The sequence below is a fragment of the Diorhabda sublineata genome, chromosome 4 (assembly GCF_026230105.1).
Source record: "Diorhabda sublineata isolate icDioSubl1.1 chromosome 4, icDioSubl1.1, whole genome shotgun sequence".
Taxonomy (NCBI): domain Eukaryota; kingdom Metazoa; phylum Arthropoda; class Insecta; order Coleoptera; family Chrysomelidae; genus Diorhabda; species Diorhabda sublineata.
In genome coordinates, this window is record NC_079477.1 from 31,762,978 (window position 1) to 31,773,231 (window position 10,254).

General features: G+C 32.7%; 1 protein-coding gene across 2 annotated transcripts in view; it reads right to left on the bottom strand.

Moving 5' to 3' along the window:
- Positions 1-10,254, bottom strand: part of LOC130443051 (potassium channel subfamily K member 18) — a 100,781-nt gene that overhangs the window by 87,981 nt on the left and 2,546 nt on the right. Inside the window, exon 2 of one of the 2 annotated variants that reach the window (XM_056777496.1) lies at positions 1,563-1,789. In XM_056777496.1, the coding sequence (XP_056633474.1) occupies positions 1,563-1,688 (126 nt within the window). In that variant the 5' untranslated portion in view covers positions 1,689-1,789. Of the gene's footprint in view, positions 1-1,562; positions 1,855-10,254 lie in introns of those variants that run through there. The other variant, XM_056777495.1, reaches the window with a different exon arrangement.

Here is a 10,254-nt window from a genome sequence, read left to right on the forward strand (position 1 = left end):
TTACTAGGTTGGAATTTCTAGAACCGTTCATGATATTCATACTGAACAGAAGTTTACATTAATACTCACAATTACATTCTCTGACCATATAGCTTGCAAGCCTATCCATCAAACCAGAGAGTTTTTTAGTAAAGAATTTGTAAGGAGTTATCAATTAGGTGAAGATTACAGAAAATGAAGATGGAGAAATTTCAATCTCCTTTGATATACGTTCATTATTTACCAGATTTTCTGAAATCTAATCATTTTGGAGCTGATATAATAGAAGTATATTTACAATTTACGAAAATATTTATGGAGCAGAGTTGTTTCCAGCATAAAAACGAATTGTGTAAACAACAAGGAACAACTATGAGCAATTGCCTATCACCGTTTATGGCTGATCTATTCATAACTCACTTTAAGAAGCATATTAGTCCAGAGCTTCAGTATTTTCCCAAGGGATGACATACACGTATGTTGATGACATTTTTGCTATATTTCCAACAAAACAAGTATATTAAGAAGATTCAATTTGAAATGTCCATCGAGTTTACAAATGAAATGGAAAATCATGGCAGTTATCATTTTTAAATATTAGTATTTAAGAATTTTTTCCATTGCATTCAACATAATGGAAGTCTGCGTTTCCTCGAACATCGTTTAATTCATTTTTCACTTAATATTTGAAGATAAAATACAGAAAGGTCTTAGTCTCATTAAGACTGTAGCTGTACTCAACGGTTATGATAAGATAATAGTAGATAAGCTATTTGACCGTCATAGGTTTAAGAAATCTCTATGTGAAGCCACCTTTTCCAAAAATTAATATCAAAAGCAAGAAATATTTGTTCTGGTATCTCACACCTGTTTATACACCAGGATTGGGAGAAAGTTTTATCAGAATGGGTTTATGATTGGTTTAATAGTAATTTAGCAGTAATACATTGAAACAATTGTGGGTTGATCCAAAGGATAAAATACCACATTTAGAATAGAGTGTTATCTATAAAATTAGCTGTTATTATTGTGACAGGAAGTACATAAGTTGGAGAAACATAGAGATCTGTTAATGTCCAGTTTAAAGGCCAGTAATCAGCCTCATCTCTCTTATTTTATGCCAGGTACTGCCAACCATATTGCAAACCACACTTCTTAACGTTATGTTAGCTAGACTTTTGACTACATCCATAATAGAATCTGAGTTGTATTGTTCATATCAGCCTCGATGCTTCTCTCTTCGTCCGTTGGGTCACCATTTAGAAAACATACTTCAAATTTATATTTTAAATATTGTGAGATTAGGTCTAACAGAAACTCTCTGCCAAAGAAAACTGTTCCATATTGAACATAACAATCCTTATTCTAATAATTTAAAGGACTCGTAATTCTATTTTCCTCCCTATTTTATACTGCCCTGCTACCAATGAATTATAGGTAGATTAGGAAACAATTTAACTTAGTGCTAGAGCATTGTGAAAGAATTTGTTCGCATTTCATCAATTTCTATCTTAAACCTATCAATTAATAAACAGAAAAGGATCCTTTCATGCAGTTTATCTCTATTATCCATAAAAACATACCACTAATAAAATAATCCCAAGATTGCTGAATAAAAAAGCGATAAATTGTCTTAAAAATTCTTTGCATTTTTTCAGCCACGGTCGTCTATATCTCTTTTGTCTCTTAAAGGATTTTTTCCTTTCCATTTTAGGACTCAAGCCAATATGTTGGCTTTTTTCTCATTTTGATTGTGGCCATCTTATCCTTACGATTCGTGTCGAACGAAATTCATACTTTTTCGATCTCTCTGAAACCAAGGAATAAATTGAAAACATTATTTATTTAGTGGATAATAGTATAACTAATTTAGTGATGAACATTATGAAAAATATTATATAAATTGTAGTTTAAACATTATTAAGTTAATATAAAACTATTACATGTGAAATTTTTACATATTCGTAATTTGTGATATATTCTATGAAATATACAGAGTAATAATATAACTTTAGTAAACGAAATCAATTTGGAGAAACTTTCGAAGCAATACTGGCTCATTCTAAATATTATATTCAGCATTTGCCACTTATTATACCCGTCTGAAGAAAGAAGTTTGCGCGAAGCTGTCCACAACATATGTACTATTACATATATTGCTATATTTTTACAATCAAATATACTATTCAGAATGTAAGAATCATTGTATAATCCATAAAAAGAAAAACAAAACAAAGCAGCTTGATACCGTTACCATAGCGATGATGTTTCCGACGCGCAAATGCAGCTCTACGTCGTAGTCAAAGCACTGTATTGTTAGCTAGATGAAGGAGAAAAAGATAAATCATTAGGTCCAAGGAATGTTCGGTTGAAATATTTGAGAGCGGTATGCACTGGAAGCACAAGCCAAATTTTGAAATATCTCGACGCTTGCTGTAAACTGTTTTCCCAATGTTTCAAAATTTGATAATTATCGTTTAATCATAAGGTCAAATTTCCTCTTTGAAAAAAAAAGTTATCAGAATCTCTCTTGGTTACCAGGCTGGCAAACATTTTCTTGGTAGTTTATTAAGACTGCCTCAACTCCATGGATTATAACGTTGTTCCAAGATTGACATACGTCGGTTACAATTGTATTATATCAATTCCACTATTCTTGAGAATTCAATATGACGATGCATAAGGACATCAAAAACAATACTAAAGAACTTTTCGGAAACTATAAATCAGATCCAGGTAGATCACCTATCAGCTGATTGCGGAATCTACGGCAAAACTAGATTTAGGTCACAATTTCCGAACGTCGCGTTGAAAGCTCTGTGGAAACATAATCTACAAGAACTTTCTATTACTTTGTATGTTTATTCTTCCATGATATTTATATAGTGGTATAATACATTCCAGATGCTAGATAATTTTTATTGAGCAGTTGTCAACGGAGATTTTGCACTAATGTTCAAAAAGTTATTTTAATGCTGAAATGTCGAAAAGTATGAAAACCGCAAGTTTTAGTGAACTATCAAGAGACGTGGCTCATAAGATTTAATAACAGACACCCATTTGAGAGGAATAAATGATTTTCAAAGCTCATAAGACCATAGACAAAAGACAACCCATCGGCTGGTCGCGTTTATCCACCGGGCTACCAGGGTAGAAAGGAGCATAAAATATAATATCTCTTATTATTCATGAAACACTTTGTGAATATATTTGTTAATTCGTCATAAATATCATCAAATAACAATTCTTACTATTAGAATTCAACATGTTCAATTTTAATTTCGATATCAAATACATTATTGTTCCATCTTGAATGATTGAAATAAAATTTTTATATCCTTTTCCTAGCAATGTAATAAAAGTTTTTGAAACACTTGGGATAAGATTTATTAATACAGTTTTATTTAGCATGTATATATAGAATTTGATTGACCGGTATCAAAGTTTATATTTAACTTTAAAAGAAACCACAACAAACTATGGGTGGATGAAATTTTAGAAAATGAAATATAGCTTTCCAAAACGATGTATAATGTATAAATATTTGCGGTCTAGTGATGAAACTACCTACACCATTTGTGAAATACGAGGTATTTTTTTCACAAACAGGATTTGATTTATATATATATATATATATATATATATATATATATATATATATATATATATATATATATATGCATCTAAATGCTCTTGATTTTAGGTCTCTGTTTTAAAATTAGTTTTTTTGGAAAATTTTTAAAAGATAGATAAAAATTGACTTTTTGTCTTTTCTTAAGTCAAGAAATTACAGAAATTTATAAATATATATATATTAAGAATGCAATGGAGTTGCAGTGGATGGATGAAATATTGTAGCTCAATGTAACATAAATATCATTTAATAAAGTACGATTTTCAAATAAGCAATTTTCGACTTATTTGTGAATACAAAAAAAATAAGTTGATATTTATATATACGGTAAATCAATATTGTTTATAAATGTGAATGCTCCAAAACTGCTTATAATCACAGATTCTGTAAGTTCACTGAATTAATCCCAACAAAAAATATAAAATAGTTCTTTTAACCATAATCTATGTAGATTCATATTGACACCAACTTTCGAATTCATGATAATGTAGATATTGACTGAAAGGCAAAAAAAGCACCAGAAAGTAATATCGGGGTTGTAGTAAATGCGATGACCGTCAATGATCTGAAGAATTACGATAAAGAAAAAGTGAATAGAAAAGTCAGTAGCTCGATTCAGTTAGTCCAGTATCAAGCCGCGTACCAAGTACTACTGACAAGAATAGGTCACAATAATTTGATTTTCCTACATTTACTTAGAAAGTTCACAATCTTTACGGCATATGTTCCGACATCACGTTGCTTAGTATTTTTTTGGCAACAATCAATAATGAACTTTTCCAGTGAATTTGTGAATATGGAAAAAATTATGGTTATTGTTATATGATTCAATAGTGTTATTTGAAAGGCATTAGCTCAATCAATATGAAAGATGAACTAGATTCTACTCTGAGTGAGACTGCTCCTTCGTTATCAACAGTAAAATATAGAGTAGCAGATCGAAAACCATATCGCAGTGGTCGATCAAATGAGGGGATGACTCCATAAATGCTGAAGAAAATCCACAAAGTGCGTGAGCTAGCAGATATAGTGGGCATTTCAAAAAGTACATCGCACATTAACTGAATATTTGGACATGAAAAAATTTTGCGAGAGATTGATGCCGCTTTTGCAAACAATGGAACAAAAACAGTGAGTGAAGATGTTTCTATGTTTCTCAGAAATAAAGCCGAATTTTCGTGCCGTTGCACCTTAACCATGGATGAAACGTGGGTGGATTACATCCGAAACAAAATAACAATCAAAACAAATGGACTGAAAAGGAAGAAACTGCTCTAAAGAAGGTAACGACTGTTCCATCTGCAGGTAAGGTGATTGAGTCTGCTTTTTTGGAATGCGCGTGGAATCATTTTCATTGATTATCTTGAAAAAGGAAAAACTATCATCGGTGAGTATTATGCGAACTCATTGCAACGTTTGAGCGAAGAAATCAAGCCAAATCAGCCACGTTTGGCTGAGAAGAATAAGTTTAAAGTTTGCCCCCTTGGATTATTTTGTTTCCAGACTTGAAAAAGGCTTGGTGTTCAAAGATTTTCCAACAGTTTAGAGGCAATTAATGACTATTTTGAGGAGCTTAACGATTCTTCTTATAAAAAGGTATCGAACTTATTGAAAATGGCTGGAAAAAGTATATGGAAGTGAAAGTAAATTACGTTGAGAAATAAATATATTTTTTTTAATTTTCGTATTTTCTTTGTTGGGCCAGGTAGTTTTGGGAGCATCCTCGTATATTTGAGCGAATAAAAGTGAAGCATATTTTGGTTCCAGATACGAAGGCACACGAGTGGTAAACAAAATTGTCAAAATTGCGACATAATCATAGTATATGTTAATGTTGGTTCTTTTCATGTATCTACAACCGAATTGATATATTACGAATCTCGTATCATTTCCGGGTGTGAAGGAACTTCTTCGAATTCTTTATATTGAATAGGACACTTAATATATTGTTACGTATTTCTATAAAGCTACTCCTGGGGATTCTCCCAATATAGGGCTTTGTTACATCACATCGGGCGTTCCACGAGATATGACCAGCTTTATAAGGAAACATTGTCTGGTTCAACACCCTGAACTTTATTAACAATGAAAAACATTCTACTCAGTATAAACATAAAAAAATTGTTAGTGGAAACTATTTTTTTACAAACTATTTATTGTAAATATAAGAGATGAAAGTATTCCAATAGAATACAAGTCTGGAAATTGATTATTTTGTCATGTTCTAGCGATAATTCATAAAATAATATAAAATGACCGTCAGATTTAGGCTAGAGAGATAGAAGTGGCTATAGGCATATCAGAAGAACGCATTTGCCATAAACTATCTGAAGAATTAAGAGTGAGTAAGCTATCGATGCGATGTGTGCCGTGTTTTCTCATTTTTCACCAAATGAACATTTCATATCCCTTATTGACCCGGTTTAAGCAAAATGAGGCAGATTTTGTGAGTATATTCATAACTGCAGATGGAACCTGGGTCCATCAAACTTAAACCCTTTTCTGAAAAAATAAAAGACTGTTTCATAAGCCATAAAAATGATATCGATCGTTTTTTGACATAGTCATAGGTGAAAAAGGTGAAATATTAACAGACGCATCCTTGCACGATAAGTTGAAAAAGAAATTGCAAACAGGGAGCCCATTTGAGCGCAAGCCCAAAGTTTCACTTGCAAGAAAAAGGTTTTAATTCAAGGAGGATGTTACCGTATACGTAAGCGCCTAGTTTGAGAAGAAAGACAATAATTATATGTAAAGTGTATTGGGGAAAAATGTATTGTTTCGTTTTTAAATTGGAAGCTTCATAAACTACTTTTGTAGTTTATTGTTGCCTCAAAGACGGTATAGGGTGTGCTTTACTTACGGCTCACACTTTGCCGATGAAATTCCAAGGTGTAGGCAGATTTAGGGCTGATAATTAATCGAAAGGATTGATTCATTAAGTGTAGAAGACAGAGTGAGTGAAGGAATCAAATGTCTTCTTAAATCAATATCAAATTTCCAGCGCGGTTCAACCCACTTTTTCCAAATTGTCTCCAAGTGTTTCCAAATTCATGTGAGGTGATTGCTAGATATATCACCCTTTAAAGGTGGTAACTGAAATTGAGTTTTAATTTTTTGTTCAAATTTCAGTATTGCCAGAAACTTGAAATTCTGTAAGTAAATAAGTATCCGTAGCTGGTCCTTTGCGAGTGCACGAAATTTACAGAATTTCAATTTCCTAGCATCACTTAAATTTTTGAGAAAAAATAAAAGCTCAATTTTAGTCACAACCATTTAAGTGTGGTATCACGGAAAGGGGTGGGCTGATGCAATTTTGTTATAGGAAAGATTCATCTCAATTTCATACGAATTACCTCCTGAATTTGGCCGCATGACTTTGAAAACATCCTGTATATAGTGTATGGTTGCCTATTAGGAAATCTCTACGAAAGAATGACACAAACACTCAACATTGTCGGGCTTAGCTTTAATTGGGTATATTTAGATCTACGATGATTTGGAGTGATAAATTAAATAATTCGTTGTTGGATATTTAACATAAATTTGTTCACAGTTACTACTTTCTGTCAATATAGAGGGACGCTGAAATTACCAGTATACTTTTTGCCTTCATTAACACACACGAATAAATCTATCGAAGTAAAACTCAAACTGACGAATAATTGAGCAAGTATGTATGTATGGATTTGGGATCTCGTATACAATGCGACCCAAAAGATCTATTTCCTGCTGCGAAACTAGAAAACCCAGTCTTTAAAGTTGATCCATCAATCTCACTCCATTTAAAAAGTCTAGAATGTGGGATCGCTTTAATTGCCAGAGATCTTCGTCTTCTATTTTAAGCGCTCCCAAGTATAGTGCTCTGGAGTTCCTTAGTATTTCACACTTTAAGAGACTGTGGATGGAGGTTTGTGTGCAATAAAACTTGCACGCCGCATTATCAGCTAGGTGTTTGTTGAGGCGACAGTGCCCCGATACAACTCCTGTTAGTATTCGTAGTTTCTTCTTACTCAGGTTGATATATTCAGCAGATTTATTTTGATTATAGTTTCCCAGAAGAGTCTTTGCCTGTATTAACCCTTGTAGGTTGTCCCAATAATTGGTTTTGCTCCTATCTTCCTTCTTTTCCCGTGCATTTTCCATTGTTCTGTAGCTGATACCACAGAAGGGTTCGGGTTCCATGAAGGGATGAAGTAAGTCTAAGATAAGTCTCGTACAAAAATTCTGAGAAACTATTAATCCTTCTTGTCGTACATTTATCAATTCTCGTAATATCTGATATTCAATTTCCAAGCCATAGTTTATCTAAAATCCTGCTAAATAACTGACCGTATGTTATTATATCCTTTGTGAGTGAACAAACTAATTCATCAACAGTATTATAGTTACTAAGTACACTCATGCGAAATTCCAACACAATATAATAGTTACAGCCCAGTTAATTTCCAATTTGATTACCTGGAGATATTTTACAAATGTCCAAACTTTCGGATTGAACGAAACTGGAAAATTAAGCTCCAACTGTAATATAACTATTCTTGTTTTATTCACCGTTAAGCTGTTAGAGTGCTCGTTGATACGCTTTGTAAACCGATGTTTATTTATGTTGTTTAATCTTTGCTCAACCGTGGACAATAAATTCAGAAGAACTAAAACTGGAACATCAAATCAGAGTTGAGCAGGAGTATTGTTTTATCTTGAAGTTGAGTTATTGATCATGTTTCTTTTGGCTACTCCGAAATTATCAAAATAATACCTTAATTTACAAAATTTCACAACATTACACATCCCGAAATGCCTATACACGTCATAAGCCGATGCCGAACGGAAAGAAGCATTTATAATGTATTACATAGATAGTAACATTTATTTTATTACTTATTGCGACAAAAAGTGCTTGAATGACATGCACTATTACATTTTATTTTATTCATTACACATTTGCATTTCTTGTCTCCACATTCTACTATGACGCTTCGGAGAACATTACAACACTTTTTAGCAATTTTCTTTCCATATCTAATCTTCTTTTGTGGTTGGTTTTCTTTCAAGCTTACTCTAAAATGCCATATACCTCATTAACATTGCAATAATAACTGCTCGTTAGCACTAATTTAAGGTTACGTTACTTCTTTACAATTCTATCGGCAACGGCGTATTCAATGGCCAAATTAAGTTAGTCAAAAGGCGAATTTCGGCGTATCCAGCATGAGCATATAGCCATATTTCCAATTATTTGGCCTGCGGGCCGATTTTGCCACCTGCCTCCAGCATATACACTAATTATTATATTATACTAAATACCGAAAAGGATAAAAATAGAAATAAAAAGTGATATGCTTTATTTCTTTTTTATTCATTTTATATTTTTCTTGTTTCAGCTTTCCATTTCTCCGGTGGAATTTCAAGGAGAAGGTAGATTGAAACCACGGAACAGGATCACTTCTTACCAATGAACGAATAACCCTTCTATTCTCATGACTCTTTTGATAATGGCTTCAAAGTAGGAGCCAAAACGTTGAGAATTTTCAAAATTCCAATGGGGTGAACATAGTTGTTCATAATAAAATATCTTTTGTCGTTAGAAACTGCCTTTTCCAAAAACAAACCGTCGATTATCACTAGAAACAGTATTTTACAGAAACAACGACTTTTTCCACTAGGGATTCTCTTTTTCCAAATAGAACGTCATCTGTCGCTAGATCTTGTCTTTAGAGACTGTTATTCCTAGAAATAAACCGTTATTTGTCGTTAGATACTTTCTCCAGTTAGAACAAACTGTTGATTTTTGTTAAAAGCTCAAGCTTTACAATACAAGCCACAGCATGTCATTGGTTATTGGAGACTGTCTATTATTTCATCCACGGCATGGGCCATGAAACCGGTCCTGTTCAGTTATGATGGCAGTTTAAAATTTGGCGAATACACCGATTCCTGGAATTCTTTTGATATTTGTTCTCATAAATGTTTTATCATAGCAGCGATTTGTTTCTATTGTTTTATTTTAATCAGTTTAACCAGGTCTTTCCATTTATTCGTTTGTTTGTTCATTTTCTAGAATTATTGAGAAATTGTTACATAGTGAACGGAACTAAATATAAAATAGTAACCAGTGAATTAAGTAGTGAATATCTAATTTTATATGTAGTATTAAGTTGATTATTACATTGTACAGTGTTAGTGTGTGATTAAATTGAGTAAGAGACACAGTGTATAAATTCACCCCCCCCCCTAAACATCACATTAAAAGAAAACTGTAAATTGTCATTGAATACAGTCTTCTACATAACCAAAGCGACATTTGTTCTTGTTCCAATACCAACAAAAACGGAAAAAATTGGAAACTACGCTTTTTGAATTGAGAATAGGATGTCCCAGAAGCTATAACTAGTCGAACTAACTGTGAAATCTAATAAAATTCAGTCCCTGGTCTGAGTCGAAGATTTAAATTATATTTCGTTTTTTGTATCCTAGGGCTCGCTTTGGGCTGGAAAGGAGATTCATTTGCGGGCCTGTGAACCACGCCGAAGTCTCAAGCTTCTCAAAAATAACAAGAAACTTCAAGAACATAACCAAAATTTTTTTAATGATTACTGCTTTGTATTGATTTATCTGTGCTTATAATTACTCGTCTTCTT